Source organism: Physcomitrium patens, chromosome 3 (assembly GCF_059467195.1).
Source record: "Physcomitrium patens ecotype Gransden chromosome 3, ASM5946719v1, whole genome shotgun sequence".
Classification (NCBI taxonomy): Eukaryota; Viridiplantae; Streptophyta; class Bryopsida; order Funariales; family Funariaceae; genus Physcomitrium; species Physcomitrium patens.
Window position 1 is genome coordinate 13,990,330 of NC_143412.1, and position 20,398 is coordinate 14,010,727.

The 20,398-nt window shown below is 29.4% G+C and overlaps 1 protein-coding gene across 2 annotated transcripts; it reads right to left on the reverse strand.

Moving 5' to 3' along the window:
* Positions 1-11,765: 11,765 nt before the first annotated feature.
* On the reverse strand, positions 11,766-13,978 carry LOC112279468 (uncharacterized). Of its 2 annotated transcripts, none has more exons than XM_024513931.3 (2): positions 13,487-13,978; positions 11,766-13,057 (listed from the first exon to the last, which is right to left on the reverse strand). In XM_024513931.3, exons 1-2 carry the CDS (start codon positions 13,547-13,549, stop codon positions 12,332-12,334), a joined length of 789 nt encoding a protein of 262 aa, XP_024369699.2. In that variant the 5' UTR covers positions 13,550-13,978; the 3' UTR covers positions 11,766-12,331. The 2 variants fall into 2 exon arrangements, with proteins under 2 accessions (XP_024369699.2, XP_090104988.1); XM_090248862.1 differs by having other exon boundaries at positions 11,766-13,361; positions 13,487-13,951.
* Positions 13,979-20,398: the final 6,420 nt, after the last annotated feature.

Here is a 20,398-nt window from a genome sequence, read left to right on the forward strand (position 1 = left end):
ACAAAAGACCAAACAAGAAATTGAATAGAAGAATTTTTACAAGAAAGCTAGTATGAACTTAATTAATCAGATGAATATAAGATCAATACCAAGAGAGGTGAGATAAAGCTCCAAAAGACATGTTGTTGAGACTAAGGATCTCCTTAGCCTTAACTTTAATATATATTAGGTAATAGGAAGCCTCTTAAGAAATTCCTATGTTGCTTGGAGATGAAGTGATTTTAGAATCCTTCTTGAACAACTTCTTTAATCCTTCTAGAACTTTCTAGAGTTTGCTAAAATATTTTAAGAACCTTTTTAGAATCTTTTAGAATATTTTAAAATCTTTATAGAATCTTTTATTAAAATACTTTAAAAACCTTCTAGAACCGTCTTGTTGGATGTCTATAATATCACTTTCCTTTCTAACTCCAAGTTCTATAAAGAGAATCAATTTCACATTTGTAAGAATTAAAGGATTTATTGAACAATAGTTGCAACATATGTTGCTCGTTGATCTCTACTCAAAAGATAGATTGGTCCACTCAAATAGTAATAAAGGCCACCTTCATTTGCTTATGGAAAACCTATTCTTTGAACTTAGTTAGCATTAAGGCCTTCAAAACATCCATGAAAAGTGGCTTGAGCTCAATTAGATTCTACTATACTAACTTATTATAGAATGATCGAAGCTTAAGCATCATCTTGGATGTATTTTTATTTGAATTAATTGTAGTTTAAGCATTTCTAAGATAATTGAACCTTATATTTATTTTTAGTAAATTTTGAAGTAGAGATCAACGATGATACATTATATTTTGAAGTAGTATTTACAATGTATCATTGTTGATCTCTACTTCAAAACTTGATTGACTCGTTTTGTGTAACCATTGGTTTGAGGATGGAAGGCAAAAAAAAAGTTTGATATCTACCTTCAATATCTTGAAAAGGGATTTCAAAAACTTTGATATAAATTGAGGTTTTTAGTCAAAAATGATGTCATCAAGTAGGCCATGATATCAATATATATTGTCAAGAAAGAATCTTATTTTTTTTACTCTAAAAAATACCTTTTTATACAAAACAAAATATGTCATCTTTGTAAATTGATCTAAAACAATATAGATAGTATCAGATATACATGATGGTAGCAAATCAATGATAAAGTCTATTGATATTGAAGACCATGGTTGCTTTGGAATTGGCAGCAGCTATTGAAGTCTATAAGAATGTTGTCAGGAATTCTTTGATCTTGAATAGATGCCACCTAAGATAACAAAGTCTTTTATAACCTTCTACATTTGAGGTCGCCAAAAATCTCAAGAAATAAGCTCCAATATTTTGTTAAATCCAAAATGTCCTGCAGTTGAAAAATCATGTTAAGATTGAAAAATACAAAAGAGCATTGGTCCTTCTGGAATATATTAATGATCTTCAAAATACAAAAGATCTTTCACAAATCTAAACTTATCATTGTTAAGGCACTGCTTGATATTACAAATTAATGAATCTTTAGTTGATGCTGCACAAATTTGTTTAAAATATTTGAATCAACAAGTGTAATTATTGAGGTAGCATAAAGACAAAATTAGTTAGGCTTTAAGAGACTTGTATATTGCTAAATAAATGATATTTCTTTGGCCTTCAAAATAAGATATGATCTCCTTAATAAAGCAATTAATAGTCTTTATTGCTTCCCTAGTGGATAGATAATTAGAAAATCAAAACAAAATAATGACATATTTCAATGAACTTGGCAGCGATTCAAAACTTGAGTTGTCATGAAATATCCCAAGTTTTTGTGATATGTATATATAATTGTAAGATATATAATACCTTCTAAAAAGTGATGCCTTTCTTAAAAAGAGTTTACAATTGAAAGAAGCTCTTTATTGTGAATTTTATAATGGATTTTTTTAGTAGAATTTTTTTTGGAATAGAATGCAATTGGTTAGAATTTTCTATCATTTTCTATCTATGATAATATAGTTCCTAATGCAAAGTTGGAAGCATCAATCTCCAAAAAGAAAGCTTTTGTAAAATCTAGATATATTAAAGTTGAAGCTATAATAAAAAAAAAAAAAAAAAATACATTTCAAAAAGTCTTTTATGCTTGACATCTCCATTTTGATTTGTCTTTGGATGTCACTTGAGTGAAAGGAGCAACAACTTGGAAGTGATTTTTCATAAATATTCAATAGAAATTACCAAATCTAATAAAATATTATATATCTCATATTATCTTTAAAGTTGCCTATTCTATTATAGCTTGAACTTTCTTTAGATCCATCAACAAGTCTTCATTGAATATAATATATCAAAGAAATTCTATTTTTGATTAATAGAATATATATTTTTTTAATTTGGCATATAATCCTACATCTCATAATTTTTGTAAGACTAATTTTAATTTTTTTTCATATTCTTCAAAAATCTTGAAATAGATTAAGATATCATTAGGATAATAGACAACAAACTTGTCTAAGAATTGTCAAAAAATATCATTCATCAAATGTTAGAATATAGTTGGAATATTTTTTAATCCAAAAAATATGACATTATATTCAAAATGTCTATATCTTGTTCAAAATGTTGTCTTCCATTCATGTCCTTTAATCCATACCAAATTGTGTGTTTCACTAAGATCTATTTTGGTATTGATTTTGGCTTAACTAAATATCAAAGACATGAATCTTGAAGGAAAAAAACTTTAATATATTCTTGAGTCACTTAAAAAGACTAGAAAATCACTCAAAGATGGTAATATATTGAACTAGAATGGCTATTACAAAAGACAAGAAGACTAAAAAGTCTTGAAATAAGACTAAAGATTAGAAAGGCATTGATAAGAGTGAAGAAGACTTTACTCTTGCCTCTATATATATTCTCTAAATAAGAGCTATATGACAATATTCTATAGAACCTCCAACATGTGTTGACTTTGCTAGACACATGACTTAATTTGCAAGGCAAGTTATCTATATGTGCACCACATAGTTAGCTTGTTCTATAAGCTACTAATATATATCACATGGCTAATTTTTTGACCAAGTTTCTAGCCTATCAATCAACTATAAATATGTGTAAAGTCAAAGCAACGTCTATGAAACTTCTAAGAAGCTTTTTTAGAAGATATCATAAAATTAATCTATTTTTATCTATTTCTACTTAATCATATAGATAATTATTAGAATAAATATGTATGTCTATGATATTGAATTTTTTGAAAAGCCTTAATAACAATAGTAATGGATAATATTTCTTCACCATTATTATGTTGAATCTTTAATAACCAACATATATTTTTAAAGATCCATCTTTTTTCTTTATAAAAAGTATAAACATACCTATTAGAGATTTGAAATATCAAATAAAATTCTTTGTAAGATTTTCATCAATGTAATCCTTTAATGCTGAAAGCTCATTTTGTAAGAAGTTGTAGATTGGGCCAAATGGTAGTTGAAAATCTTCTTAAAGATTAATAGTACAATTATAGAATTAATACTTCGACAACATATTAGAATTATTTTTTTCAAAGATATCTTAAAATTCCTAATACTGCTCTAAAATAACTACTAACAAGTTTGCTTCTTCACAAGCTAGAATTGTATCAATGTCAAATGACATTTGTTTTTTAGTAGTCTTTATAAAAAAGCCTTTCCTCCAAAAATAAATAATTTTATAGTTGATAACTTTTTGATAGATTTTATTCAAAGAAATTCTATAAAAATTTCAACCTTATGAAACTTCCAATCTATAAATGGACTATATCTTTTCAACCACAAAAGTCCTAAAATGATAAGATTGGACAAGATTTTAATAATATTAAATATTATTTTGCTACTATGGTCTTCACATGATATTTCTAGTAGTATGATTTATGAATAATATTGCATGAAGATAAAGGTCGACCATCTATTACTTCTATGTGTACAAGTTTTGACTTTTGTATTAAAAGAATTTTATAATATTTGATAAATTCTTCATCTAAAAAATAAATAGATACTCTTGAATATAATAAAGCATTTATTTGAAGTTTTGTAGGTCAAGAATTAAAGATATAATAAAATAATAAATTAATTGAATAAAAAAAGAAGGACCTAAATGAACTTAAAGCATTGAAATGTCTAACCCCACAATTTTTAGTATAATTGGGCTTTTTTATTTTTTTGAATAATTTTACTTCTAGTCTTGATTGTATATTATTTCTTTGAATAGTTCCTAGATTTGTAGCCTCCTTTACTACAATATAATTATAGGTCTTATCCAAATTGATGTTATTTTTCCTTTATTGTAAAAAAATTGATTTTTATTGCATTAATTTGCATATTCTTAGATTCAAAATGTCAAAATAATATATTTATTGAAGTAAAAGAGTATGAATTTTTAATGCATTTCTTTATCAAAGTTGACAAGCGTTGATTTTGATAGCATAGAAATAATCAATTATCACACTTCACATCTTGGTTGATAGCTTCATTGAATATTTAAAAATTAAATAATGATAATAATAGGTCTTTTACATCATCCCTTAATCCCTAATAGAATTGGCTCATAAGAGCTTGTTCATTTTAATTGATGTCATAAGCCAATTGTCTAAAATCATATGTATAAATTAGTATAGAGTGTGATCTTTAATCTAATGAGCAAATCTTTATTGTTGTTTATTGAGCCTTATCATGTTTTTCAAATACTTGTACAAATGCTTCTAAAAAATCTTTAAAATTACTCAAGATTAAATATTTCTTTTCAAATAAAAGAAAAAATTAAAATAATGCTTGTCTTATTAGTAAATTTTCAACTAAATCAACTTGCAACTCTTCTATTAGATAGCCTTTAAGTTATAGAAAAGTTCTCAATCAAATTTGGTTGACAAATCCTCATAACTTGGATTCTGTACCATTAAATATTTTTAGAAGATAAATCGAAGGCTCTTTATATTAATGAATAGATAAATTTTTTTCTTAAGGTATAAATGCCACTATCTTTTTAAATATAAAAATTTTAAAAATTAATTGCATCATAGGCTGATTTACTCTAGGTTTTACATCACCATAAAATCTTCCAAAAAATCTCTCAAGTTCAGTAGTTTTATGAGCTAAAGTATTCAATGTATTCACAATAACATCTAACTTAGACTTAATATACTCAACCATACTAAGATTGTTACCTCCAACCATTTTAAAAGAAAAAAATAGATTTTCTAAATAATATCACATTACAAGAAGATAATCTCTAATCTTTGAAGAACTCAAATGCCTTCAAAAAGAGAGGTAATCTACTTTCTATGAAGAAGGATCAAGCTCTAGTATTGATAAGAGGGTAGTTTTGATAAATTATTATAGATACACTATACAAAAGACTAAATAAGAAATTGAATAGAAGAATTTTAACAATGAAGCTAATATGAACTTGATTAACTACATGAGTTCAAGATCAATACAAAAAAAGGTGAGATAAAGCTTCAAGCGACATATTGTCAAGATTGAGGATTCTTTCACTCTTGATTCTAATATATACTAGATATTAGGAAGTCTCTCAAGAAGTTTTTATATTGCTTGGACACAAAAAAATCCTAAAATCCTTCTTAGATAACTTTTTTAATCTTCTTAGAACTTTTTATAGTCTGTTAGAATATTTTGAAAAGCTTTTAAAAACTTCTTTTGGAATATTTTTAAAATATTTTTAAAATATTTTTATTGGATGTCCATAATACTAGAAATTAATCTTTATTGTGGAAACCATTGTATTACATCCAACTATAGTATCTACAATATTATTCTTCAAAATAAAATCTAAATTAATTTTACTTTATCATATTGTTTGAAAATATTTTTAATAGAGTGACATTGAAGCTAGTCTAAGCTGAAGTAGAGATGTAGTTGAGATGTAGGCTTTGACAAGGCCTAAAGCATTGTTAAATACTAATTCTAGATGTATTGGACATAAGAACAACTTCAAAAGGTAGTACATAATTAATTCCAAAGTTTCCAAGCACAATAGACAAGATGTATTAACATTACAACTGATTTTATTTCTTCTCTCATTAATTACAATAACATTAAAATAGACACTCCAAATGAACATGGCTTCTTTTGGTGTGTGCTTTTTGTACCATATAGTTTTTTAGTTGATGGCAATGCTAAAAAAAAAGCTGATCTTTTTATTTAGAAGCATGTAAATCAAGTAAAAATTAATATTTTCAAGGATTGGAATAGAGATGAGCCAGTAGTACTTTTTAGAGACTTTTATTAAGGTTTGGATGGTCTCTATTAATATATATGAGATACTTGGAATATCAACAATGGTGAAGTTACATATTTGGTTGCAAAACATATGTATAATATTTTTGGATCTAAATATCAACTTTGATATTAAAGCTTGATCATCAAAGAATAAGCTAATCTATTCTTTGATTCCTAAAGTAGAAGCATCATCTTAGTATCATAATACATATTTTCTTATTTAAAAACACATTAGGTATCTAGCTATAAAAGGTAAAGTTATGATTTATAAATATTCAAGAAACCCCAATAGGTTTCACTCATATAAGAAGAATGCAATTCAAATTTTAATTCAAAAGTACTTAAAGTTAATAAAAAGTACTCAAAAACACTCTTCTTAGTAATCTCAACCATATATAAACTCCAATTCTCTTATTACTTTTATAATTAGGTAATTTTGATTTCTCTTTGTAAGCTCCGATCCTAATTAGTGAGCTTTAGTAAGCTGTAACTCTTAATTTCATTATCTACTTGATGCAAAATATTGCATAACAATGCCACTATAGATCTCCTATGTGCTTAGAAAAAATTCAGCTCAATTCAACTTACAAATTGTGAGAAAAAGTCCAAAAACCGCACTATTGTCACTTGGCCACCAACTTGAAAGTTGTTGTAGATATTCTAGTAGCAATTTCTCCTTCATCAATTGTTAGTTTCAACTCAAAATTGGTATTTAACTTGATCTTAAAGTCTTCTTATATCATGCCAAATTTCATCTTGATCCAATTAGTAGATCTTTAGATATTATAGAAATCCTACTCTACTCCAAAGTACCAACTTCTGATACCCTCTTATACCAAAACCTAGATATCTCTCAAATGCATTATTAGATTAATAAAAAAATTTACACACACTTAGTACACCTAATTAACTAAGTACTATCAAATTTTGAATTATAGATGTGATACCAATTACACAAACTAGCAAAGAATACTAACCCTAATTATATTATATAAATTCCAAGTTACTAATATAAACCTTGACTTTGAATAACAATTACAAAGTCATTAAAAAAATTATAAAAATAAGCCTTATACTTCTAAAATAAGCTTGAAGCTAGCTCACGAATTCCAATTATCGATCTTTGAATGCTTTCCTATTTTATTCTATGTAGTTGTTTTAGTGGCTGAAGGTTTGATTTTGATCTTGTCCCACAAATTGTTGATCCTTGGATATCAATCTAACCTATTCTAAGAATTTTTTATTCCAATCCTACCTTCAATTTAATCTTAGTATCAACCATATTAATTATTTACCTCTTCTAATTTATTTTTATTAATTTGTAGCCTTTTTAAGGCATAAATAAAATCTTATAGACTAAAAGGTAAAATTACTAACCAATCTTTAATCTACTAGCTATTAAGATAGGAAAATAAACTAAGAGGCTTTTATAAAAGCCATGTTCAAGTATCTTGAATTTTTATTAATCTAAGATGATTAAATATTAATTAAAATTTTATTTTTGATTATATTTTCATCATATAGTGGTATTACAATACAACACTTAAGGAGAAATCCAAATTGTAGAATAATGGTAGTATAAATATTGAACGAGCTAATAGCCTTTATATTGTCAAGTTTGATTTTTTTTTAACATTTGGCAAGAGAAGTAGATAGGCAAAGTCTTTAATCCAACAATCTTACACAATTTAAAGGTTGTTGCTAACTAGTATTATAATACAAAGGCTTGAGAAGTATTGATGGAAAATAATTGATAATTTTGAGCTATGCTATAATTTGATATTGATTGCTTCTATGGTGGAAGTTGTCTGATGTTATTAGATATAGTTGATAGTTTCTTTATATGCTTCAGCCACTTTATTCTAGATTTTTGAGCCTAGTATATTTTTATGCTTGAAAAGCATGAACCAAAGAAGGTTTGGTGGCCATTGGCTACTAATATCTGATTGATAGCACAATAATTGATATTGCAATAAGATGTAGAAGTTAAAAAGGCTTGATTTAGAAGCCTTCATAATCCACTTGTATAATAATGTATTCATGGTGCTTTCAAGATCTATAAGACTCAAACCACCTATCATCTTATTGCGGGTACAGATTTCTAAGGCAACACTTATATAGATTTTGTATTCAAATCCTGTCTATAATTAGTTATGGAACATGCACTTAATCTGTTTGACTATCTTGTTGGATCTAGCCCAAACTTCAATAAAAATAAATAAATAAATAAATAAATAAATAAAAACATAAAGTAGACATCAAACCTTGATTGACTATTAACCATCTTTCTACTAAGGATAATTTAGTGGAATTCCAATAAGTAAGTTTCTTTCTCACCTTGGTGTGTAGAAAAATTCATCTATATTGGCACTTGAGATGTTTAGCCAAAATGAAGTGGCTAACAATTTTGTTATGTAACGTCTTCCAATCCATATTCACCCAAATTCATTTGTCTAGCTCGGAAGGAAAAGAAAGGGAGAAGGAAAAGGGCCTTTGTTCCTAATTCAATATATCCTTGATTTGAACCAATTAATAATTAATTCTAAAGCTTCACTAAATATATCTAAAATATTGAGGAAGTAATCTACCATTAACCTTTTAGCTTTGATTATAAATGAGGTATCATCAGCATATTAGAATATGAATTGTTATAGGTTGTTATCTAGCAATGTAACTCTATAAATAAATCCTATCAATTGAGTTTATTTGACTTTGGCATTAAATATTTTTTTCACTATTAAGAATAAATATGGAGCCATTAGATGTTATGGACATGTAATAAGAAGAATTTAGGAATATTTTTAAAATATTCTATTAGATTCTAAAAGATTCTATAAGATTCTAAAATGATTTTTAAAATATTTTAAAAAAAATTAGATGGTTTTTAGAATATTTCAAAAATTCTAAAAAAAATTAAAGATTAAACAGTTGTTTTAGAAGCATTTGAAGGTTGCTTCATCTTCAAGCAACATAAAAACTTCTTGAGAAGATTCCTAAAACCTAATATATATTGGAGCTAAGGCTTAGAGAATCTTCAAACTTGACATCATATCTCTTAAAGCTCTAGTTCATCTTTCCTAGTGTTGATTTTATACTCATCTAATTTAATCAAGTTCTTATTAGCTTTCTTCTTAAAACTCTTTCATTCAACTTCTTGTTTGATTTCATGTATAGTGTATCCGTGACATTGAACATCCTTGTCTTATTCCTTGTTAAATTAAAAAAAATTAGTAGTATTAACAATCAATCTCACATGACAAGCTAATAGAGCTTTTTTACAACTCTTAATTCTTTTAATGCATTCCACTCACTCACTCTCACATCTTGTGTACAACTTCTCAAATTATTATCAATGTTGTTATTCCAAAATTATTCAAACCTTATTTTAGGACATAAATCTTTGTAGAATTTCATGTCATGTATTAAAAAAGATGGCAAGTTTTAAAATTCAAGGAAATAATAATAATAATAATAATAATAATAATAACATATAATATAAGTAAATTCTATTGCCAAAAGGTCGATGATATTTTGAAGTCTATAATAAGAAATTATTTGGTAGAAAGAACGAAGCATTAAAATAATTTGAATAAGCAAGTATATTGAAGATATTATAAAGCATTATAAAATAACAATGAAATTGATAAAAACAAGAGTTTAACATGTAAAAAAATAATTTCATTTCATTGAGTATTATATGCTTAATTTTATTTTATATTTTAATAGATCATTGGTTTGATTTTTTAGCTATATTTGGATAAAAGAAATTATTACATTTAAAAATATATATATATATATATATATATATATATAATTTCTTTTAATATTTATAAATAATTTTTAAATAAAAAAATATTTTAGATATTATATTTTTATATATTTAAAAATCTAAATGATTGAAATAAAAGATTCAGTATACCATATATAATAATAATAATAATATATTAACTACAATATATATATTGTTGGATTTGGATATTCTACTTGATATCATAGACATAGAATTTTATGTTCTTTTGAAATCTTCAATATTCTTCTCAGATTCTTTTGAATATTTTTTTAAATATTACAAAAGTTTCTTAACATTACATGTTATATAATTTAAGTAGCAAAATTATTATAAAGAATTCATTTAAAAATCTTATAAGAATTTTAAGTAGTTTAAAGAAAAAAATCACAAGAAGAATAGACAAAAAACTCCAAGCATTGTCTAATATATGTAAATGCAAAATTTAGTCTTTTCACCACATTTTTTAAATATTTCTATGTAATGATTTTTTAACTTGTTTATCTTTTAGCAAAGAAATTCATTTAAATTTTAATATTTTAATATTTTGTATTTTATTTTATGAATTCATCTATTTTTGTTTATAGGTTAAGTTTCACCCTTAATAATTTAACAAAATCAATAGAAAAACAATGGAATTTAAAAACATTATTGAAATTAAGTTTTTTTTATTTTATTTTATAAAGTTTAAAATCATTGTAATAATTAATTACCATCCACATCTAAATTGATTTTGTATCTTTTTTTATATAATTTTGTAATTTTAACAATCCTATAATAGTTAAAAGAATAAAATTTTAAAAAATTATAATATAAATACAATAATAGATTATAAAGTTAATTAATATAACACAAGTATCACAAGTCAAATTTATCAAACTTTACTTATAAAGCATACATTTTTTTGGTTTTTATTATTTCTAAAGAAATATGATTTTATTATTTATAATTTAAATGTATTTTGAGTAGTCCTTTGATATGTTTCTAAACAAAAGATAACATTTATATGTGTATTTCAATTTTAACAATTAGCTATTGACATTAACTTGAGTAAAGTCGCACATTTAAATGAATTTGTTTGTAAAAAACAACATGTAGTCAAAAAAATATTATTGATTATATTATATTTTTAGTTTCAAAACATTTATATTATGTAAAAAATAGAAGAAAATAGAAATCATTACAAATATATAAAATTATTAACATTCTTCTTTTGAGAAATTGTCAAAACTTTACATGCATTAGTTAAATACACAAGTATTCTTACATGCATCAAGTGACTATTTAAACTCTTTCATGACATCTAAAAAGTTATTGTAGGAATTATTAGATGTTTGTTTTCTAAGTCATATGATTGTTAAAAACCTTTAAAATATATCTTAAAACATATCAATCACATTTTTAACTTCTTTTTAAACTATTTGCTTTCCATCAATTTTTTACTCTTATTGTTTTGGATTTAAGATTTAGCGATGTAACAAACATTTAAATTTGAATACAAAGTATATCTACACCTGTATCTTTGCATGACTTGAAATCCTCAAAATGTAAAAATGTCACAATGTGAAAGGACAAAGCACCAAAATATGTCACAACTTCTGATCACAATCACACTTCAACGACAGCTACAACGTTACATCTAACAATACTTTGATGTTAAAATTAACATTACAAGAAACCTACACAAGCTCAAGAGAAAACAAATAAGGACAATGACAAACTCCATCTAAACAATAGCAGGGAAACTATAGCAATCATTGTCATGAATTTTATAACCCAAAGTGGTTTGATCTTAGCATGTTGTAAAAATACAAAAATATAAAAAGAAAGAATACAAAAAATCAGCCAGTAACACTAACTTCTAACTGTCTAGGGTTTTGCTGGAATAATACGCAGCTGAACAGCAACAGAGAGCAGAAAACAAGGCCTTGGGAATCTCTAAAAACAAGCTCTTTGAATTATCCTTCATTACGTGAGCCCTTGACTTTTGGTTTTCCTTTCGTACTGTTCGACGTGGCTGGGACAAAGGCTTACGCCACACATCGTCTAAATTCCAAATCCTCGCACAAGAGAGGTACATCAAGGTACCATTTCCTGCACCAGATTGCAGACCCATATGGAGGAAAAGAATCGTCACTGGCTGCGCTTTATGTGTCTCCATAAGCGTCCCGGCTGGAGTTGCGTCCGGAATGTGCTGCTCTAGTTTTTAACAGCTCTTCGAAGTCGAGGCTCAGTTAGAGCAGAGTAATTGAGTTGGGCGCAAACAAAGTTCACTAGAATAATCTGAGCCTCCACTTGAAAAAGATCTGTGAGAGATATCTCAATCATGGCTCTGATGCTTTTGCTCGATGACATTCTCCACCTCCTCCTCCTCCTCATTCAACCCTTGTTTTTCTGCTTCTTCATCGATATCCTCTTCGTTGGAAGAATCTGTGGTTTGCAGTAAAGATTGCTGAAACTCAGAATCCATGACAAAGCCATTCAGGACGTGAATTACAAACTGCCCTATGTGTAAGTCTGTCACCATGCAAGTCAGGTTATTCACCAAGAAACCCCTCCCAGGAACTCGCGTCACGGACACCAGTGAACCTGATAGAGACTCATACACAACTTCCTGGCCAACAGGAATGAGCTTCGAGAGGATAGACTTCGGCACGGTGCCGAAGCTCAGCAAGTGAGACATGATTATATAAGAATCAGAATCAGTTTTAAGAACATCTGCTTGTTTGCCCTTCTCCTCAAGATTCCGAAAGATGGGAACGTCAAGGAATGTAGCGTGGGAAGGCACGAAAATAGTAAATGGCACATCCGTTGGACCCAGCATCTCGATCATCGCGTCCCCAAATACACCTACGCTTCGATAGTTGGTCGCCGATTCCATATGGCGGGGAGGAAGAGGAGGGAATCCAGGCGCCTCAAGACTTGCGGCAGATGGAGCGCGGATGTAGAAGAGGACAGTGAGGGCAAAGTAGGAAATGACGACAGCGAAGCGTAAGGTGGGTACGACACGAGAACTGAAGAAGGTCTGCCATGTCGATGAAGCCATCTGCGAAATAGCATTGGGCGCAGCAACAGAACCATTAGCCCAAATTACATAGAAACAAACCGAGCCGCTTGTCAGGAGCGAAACGGGTAAGAGATTCACGCTTCATCACATGATATCGACCTCTTCCGTCAAGATGTACGACGTCCATAACTCACTAGGACACGCTCCATTCTCACACTGAATCATCACATAGACTTCTCAAAATGCCGCACTTGAACCCTAAATAAGACATCCTCTAAAATCCGCTTTCAACTACGTCCCCGCCATCCTCCCGAGCAGTGAATATGTCCTTAATTGCTCTGCACTGAAAACCAAGCACCCACATAATGCTAATCTTAAATAGAACTTAAACCGCAATATTAAAGAACAGCTTCGAATTGAAACCCTAATTCTGATCATAATTGATATGAATTCACGTGGGCAACATACCTTAAGTAGAAGAGTTAGATGATTCTGAGGAGATCTAGCTTCCGGTTGAGAACACCGTCCCATGTGTACTCCTGTCCAAAGCTCCTACATTGTCTACCTCCCACGTCTGACGCCTGCAACCACGATTACGAAAACGACCCAAGTTGGCATATGAGCACACGTTTCAGAGGTCATGTGGACTAGTGAGGTTAGCAACCAGCACCACAGAATCCTTGACACATTCTCGACAGCACCACCGGCGTCGATATCGTTTTTAGGTACATGCTACCATGCAAAAGCTCATAATTATGACTACATAATCAGCCACTAAAACATTGCTCGTGTTTCTCATGTGCACGCATTCCACTTGCGATCAACGTCTGTATCGCTCGCTACGCAGAATCTTCATCTTCTACGTGGTTCCAGATTGTAGTTGGCGAATTCAACAGAAAATGGGCAGCCCTAAACCCTAAATCCTAAGCAGAGATTCTCATTTCACAAGGTTGATGTGGAGGGTGTCATTCTTATGTGATCTACTAGGATGTCTGAGGAGTATAAAGAAAGTTAGTTTATGAGTTGTTAATCTCTAGAAGCTACATGAAATACAAGATAGAAGCCATGTGGGTGAAGAATTTCCTTACGTATTTTTAAGCACTAGGTTGCAAGTGAAGGTGTGGGAAACTTAAGTCAATGTATGTGTGTTCTGTGAAATGGTTTCTTGTAGTTCCGTGTACATAAAACGGGTTCTCATATTGAGTATGTTATGTTTGTGGATAATCAATCATTTTTAGATATTTGGATTAGAGTTGAAAATATCAAGTCAGAATGCATGTTTCAATGTTCTTCCCATCAACCTTTGTGTGTTTTCATATCTTTGCTTAAGGTAATTGTGGACATTGATTGTTTGATTGTTTTTAATTAGTTAATTTTCAAGATAGCCTACCATTTAATTACTTAATGTACAAGATATTTTAACACATGACTTTCAAATGTTGACCTACCATTTGATTAGTTAACAATTTGTTTTACCTACCAGCTTAATTGGTTAATGTATAAGATATTTTAACACATGACTTTCAAATTTTACTTTTAAATTAAATTAAATATTTTGATTTAACTAAATTTTGATAAAAGATATATAAATACATATTTTTTTGTTTTGGAAGTAAGATTAGTTTAATTATATGTTAATATTAGAAATACAATTTTTCTGTTATTATATAATTTCAAAAAGAATTGAAGTAAGTCAACCAATCTTCAAAACCATAGATATTGATTTATCAATTTCAGTTATTAAAACAATTAGCATATTTACAAGTGAAAGAAGTATTTATTTATAAATTTTGTTATAAGTGGATATGCATGTCAAAAAATCCTAGTAATTTTTTTCTATTTTAAAAAATATATACTTTTGAACTATTAAAATAAGGATTATAATAAATCATTTTGCACTTATCAATACTTATACTAGTTTTTACTTTAGTATTATAACATATTTTACATCTGATATTCAAATTATAAAAAATTACTCTCAGAGAAGCAACCATTTCTTCTAAAAAAGCATTTCAATAGGATATTTCAAAATTGAGTGGATTATTTATCTTTTAAGACTATTAGAATATTTTTAAGGGAGCAAATTAGCATGCTCAAAATCGACATTTAAAAACAAATTTTGTAAGTATAAAAAATCACTATCAAGTTGTCATAGCAAATGTGTTTTAAAAACATTGTAGTGGTTTTAGACAATTCACAAATTATATTGAAAGATTTTTTTCAAATTCCAATATGGTGCTTCTATTTAAACTTGCTATTGAGTTTGATATGATATATTTTATTAGCACTAAATACTCCAACTTTCTCTAATGCGGAGATCTTTAGATATCTAAGAAATTCCAAACAACCTTAAATCCCCAACTTCTCATACCTTCATGTATATATGATAAGATATCTTTCTAATTGCACTATTAATGTAATTCAAACTCAAGAAGCATATACATCTCTCATAAATTTATAAAACACCAAAAAAATGATTGTTGACTAAACTTAATCTATTCATTATTAATGTATACCAAAAATCTATAAAACCTATACATGGATTTTATTTAGAGCTTTTGAATCTTCATTGATATTTTTAGAAAGCAATCATATTATAATATAGCATGTTAAAGTCACTAGGGAATAATATTTAGCAATAATTTTATTTTGCAAAATAAAGGTAAATTTTGGTAGTAATTAAAATTAATTCGACATTATATATTGTCTACAATGTCAGCTAGCATCTTTCAAAAAAACAAAAAAAAAAAAACTTTCAGAAATATATTAATTTTGAAATAAAAATAAAAAATAAAAATGGAGCTATATTATACATTTATAAGAAGAAGTCATAAAAAAAAGATTTTGATGCAAAAAACTATAATTTTTGAAATTTATTTAAGTACTTCACCTATTAAATTATTTTAGTGATTATTTGCTAAAGATAAAACAAACTAATTATAATTATAATTATAATAGAAAAATAAAATACATAGACACGGTATTAAAGCATTAACTATGTGATTTGCCACATTATCAAATTGCAAGAAAAAAACACAATTTTTATGTGAAGCTATTTATTGCATGTTATTAATTATATCAATAAAAGAATAAATTAATGGTACTTTTAAAAATTAATATCTAGCATTCAAAATTAGTAGCAACACTACATGTTGAGAAGAAAAGATCAAATACTACAAATATGTGTCAATTATCAAAACCTAAACAAACATTTTGATAATATATATATATATATATATATAATACAATTAATTAAAAGATTATTGGAACAGAGAAAACAATAAAAAAAATTACAAGTACTGATTTGATGTGTACTCATAATATTATAGGAGTTAAATAAGCCAACCAAATAAAAGTAAGTATTATATTCAACACAAGAGTTCATTGAATACAATATCATGTCATTGGGATTTATAAATATTTATACAATCTATTCTTCTGTAATAAATAATCTATTGAGAGAAAGATAATCAAATTTGTAACCATCTGTTAAGATGATATTTTGATCAGTTTCAGGAATTAAAAAAAATTCAAATTCTATGTACATTTTAAAGTTGAAAAAACTACAAAATCAAAGGATTATACACAAGATTTGAAAATAATATATTAATTTCAAAAAATAAACTAATAGATTTTTTTGTATCAAGATTTTTCATTTTTTATTTTTTTATTTTTTTATACACCTTAAAAAATTAAAACACTCGATAGTAAAGAAAAATTTGAACAATCAAAGACTATCAATATGTTCAAAGATTTCTAAAGTTATCAAAAATTTATTAATCACAGACCATTTTTAGTAGACAACCTTGTCAAGAAGATTAATAGAAAAAGCAAAAAAATAAAAATAAAATTAATCATTGAAAATAGGACCAAATAAGATTGTAGAATATTAAAGAATTTTTAAGAATTTCTTTACATCTAAACTAACATCAATACACACAAATCAAATAAAACTAATGATTTTGGATAGTAGAACGAATTTACCCATTATAGATGGATGAATTAACTGGTGAGTGGATGAAAAACCATTCCATACTCAGAAACCCCAATGGATGGTGGGGATGAACAAACAAATATGTGGAAGTGGGTCGTCAACATTACAGTGAACCATCAGATGCGAGTGAAGGAATTCTGCATGTCCCCATGAAACTCCCCCTTCCCCCTCCACTCCTTTTAAGTGCCATGCACATCAGAGCCCCTCCTTCATGACTCAGCAGTTGCCAACTGTACCCTCCTCCTCCTCAAGCTTTCCATATATTGCCTCACAGTGAACAATAACAAGAACCTTCTCATTCTCCAACGCTTTATATATATATATATATATATATATAATATCATACTACAACTACTACATGGAAGGTGATCAACTGTGGACAGCTGGGCATCAGTGAAGCTTGGGCCAGTTGGGACCACAGCAAAGATGGGAGAGGGGAGGAAGGAGGCTCCTGGTAGGATGGGAAGGAGGGGAGTGAGTGAGTGAGTGACATGGCACCTTATTTCCACATAATTATATTAATAAGAAGTACCGTCTGCCATGTCACGCTGTGTGTCTCATGGCATTCCTCTTCTTCCAGCTCATCTTCCTCATACTTCTAGAACCTTCAAAAACCTATCCAGCAATTGGGGTATTAATGGGAAGCTTCTTGCCTTTATCGTACTCTGGTTGGATATTACGTTCACTGAGAGAGCGAGAAGATGGTTCTGTCTCATTCCATCATTGTTGCTTACAGTGTGCTCCTGTGAATGATCACCCCAAAACTCATAACACCGAATATTATTTATTGTGGAATAACTCATATTGAAATATAATTGGGTGTGAAATTCTGGACTCGCTATGTGTGGTGCATATTTTCTCTGATTCCCTTTTGATGAAATCTCCTTGAATATATATTTTTGTTTTGGGACATTGTATGGATTGTCAAGGTTCTTCATGTGTCCAAATTCACTGCTGAAATATTCTTTTTTGTGTTCATTCATTCTTTCCCCCATTCGCTTTCATCCCAATTTCTAGTTCAAATTTTGTGTCAATTTCCCAGAGTGTGATAAACAACTTGTCTTAGTGCTATGATAAATAACTAATATTGAGAGTTGGTTTAACTAAATATTTGTTCAGTGACAAACCATAGAAGTTTTGAATCAATAAATAATGATAATTATAGTAATAAATCATTTATTCTCTTACAAAGAGTAACTAAGAGAGTACAATTATCTCAAACAATCACAACAGACTTGCGACAAAACAAAGCAAAGCAGTTAGCGGTGTATGTATTTAATGAGATTGCATTTGCACTTGAGTGTCCTCATTTGGCATCCATGATACCAACAAGGTTTTGTATTGTTTTATTTTGTGGCATGTTGAATTAGTTAAAATTAGGCTTCACATCCACTAACAGTTGGATGTGAAGGGCAAGTGGCCAGTAAAATTTCCTTTCAACATTTTCTCATATTTTGTTTCCCTGTTAAAAAAGCTGGAAGCCTGCAACTGGCTCTTTCGTTTTGTCTTTTTTATGTTGAGAGTGTGACCAATGATTTCACCAATCCCCAAGGAAAAGCTTCATACAGTACCAGGCCTATACATGCTTGCCACTGAGAATAGTATAGAACATTCTTCCAGCACCACATTCATGAGGGAGAGAAGCAACACAACCCAAAGCAAAGGGGCCAAAGTAGTAGGGGACCCACCCATAAGGGGAGAGAGAAGCAGCTCATGAGAGGGGAACAAATTCTGCACAGAACTGGTGCTCCCCAAAACCCATAGAATCTCCTTGTCTTTGTGTCCCACAGTTCTGGCACAGGAAACTCACAGGAATGTTTCAGCTCCTCCAAGGACAGTCCCCCCCCCCCCATTGCCCAGTCTCCATGAATTTCCTTTGTCTCCAGAAGCAATTCCACAACGAGTGCTCTTGTGGTTCCTATTGCGTGTAACACCTCTGAACCATGAATACCTACAAAGTGCAGCAAAATACTTTTTGTAATCATGCAAACAGTAATTCTTCAGAAAACAAACACACTAACTAGCCACGTGAATCAACTCACACGACACACACATACATATATATACATATAAATGTGTGTGTATGTTTTTTGAGATTGTACAGAGGACAGAATTTTCCAGATGACATCACCACACATCACACAATGCCAGTGTTTGTTGACCTACTCAAGACCCAAGATAAGACGTTGAATGTGGATTACTTGGGTCCTATCTAACGTGGCGGCCACATGGCAAAGTGGGGCAATTCGGTCATATCACCGACGTGGCAGATTGATATTTGTGAAGGAATTGGGTGGATAAGTGGGGTTCCCTTTTGTTAGGACCTGGGTCCACGCTGCCATCATACTTGGATAAGAGGAATTAAGGATGCTGAGGAAGCCCTTTTTCGACATCTTGTCCAGTCACCAAGTTTTATCCTTTTGCTCCTGTAGGATTCATTCTTTTTTGTTTCTCTGAAGGATCCATAAATAAATTTGTCACCTGAAATAACTTTTAAACCATCAAAGGATGTGTGAGAAAGTGACAACTGCTAGCACCGATCATGGTTGTAAAATATCTGGTTTGCTTGATTGGAAACGATAGCTCTTTTGTTATAGAAAATAGTGTTTTTTTTTCATCGTCCTTGAAAATCAAATATCAAGATGTGTGACTTGTGTTTTCAATTACACTATGCTGTTGAAACCACATATCATACTATATTTTTCAATAATTTGACTTTATCTGTAGTATGGGATACAAATGCGTTTTTTAAGCATGTTGCTTTTCATTTTCAAATTGTATAATTGATATACAAATAGTGCAAGTTGATTTTGGTGGATAGAGTACAACATGAGCCACAACCTTCTCAATATCCAATCTGTGGCCAACTTTTGTTCCCACAACACCATGTTCCGATTCTGCCACAAATTACGTCCTGCAGATTTTATTTTCGTGGAACACAAGTGGCGGAGGGCAAAGGAAATCTTGTGTTTATTAATTTTGTTGTTGTTGATATTACTATTCTCCTCTCTTACTTATGTGTCAATGTCGCATCTTTCAACAATTGGCCTCAAGTTCCGAGCATGCCCAAACATTATTTCTATTACTGGAGTGAATGATGACCCACTTGACACCAAGAGTTTATTTTAATAAAAAATAATGCATTCTCATTCGTTGTTTAATGGCATTGTTTATACAGGTGTCCTTCTCGAAGTTAAAAGGGGAATGCTGATTGTTCACCAAATCCTTGTACACTGGTGCCAAGATTTTCAACGCACGTTCCTTTTTCTCTAGAAGAATCAAAACTTGGGAGTCGCACTGAAATTTGTGCCGCAGAAGATCGTATCTTAACAGGTACCCTTTTGGGATATTTTTTACACCTCTAAGGACAACACGTAGCAAATGAA

Coding starts and splice junctions, on each gene's coding strand:
- LOC112279468 (XM_024513931.3), bottom strand. CDS start 13,549: ATGGGACGGTGTTCTCAACCGGAAGCTAGATCTCCTCAGAATCATCTA. Junction 13,058..13,486: donor ATCTAACTCTTCTACTTAAG/GTATGTTGCCCA, acceptor GCTATTTCGCAG/ATGGCTTCATCGACATGGCA.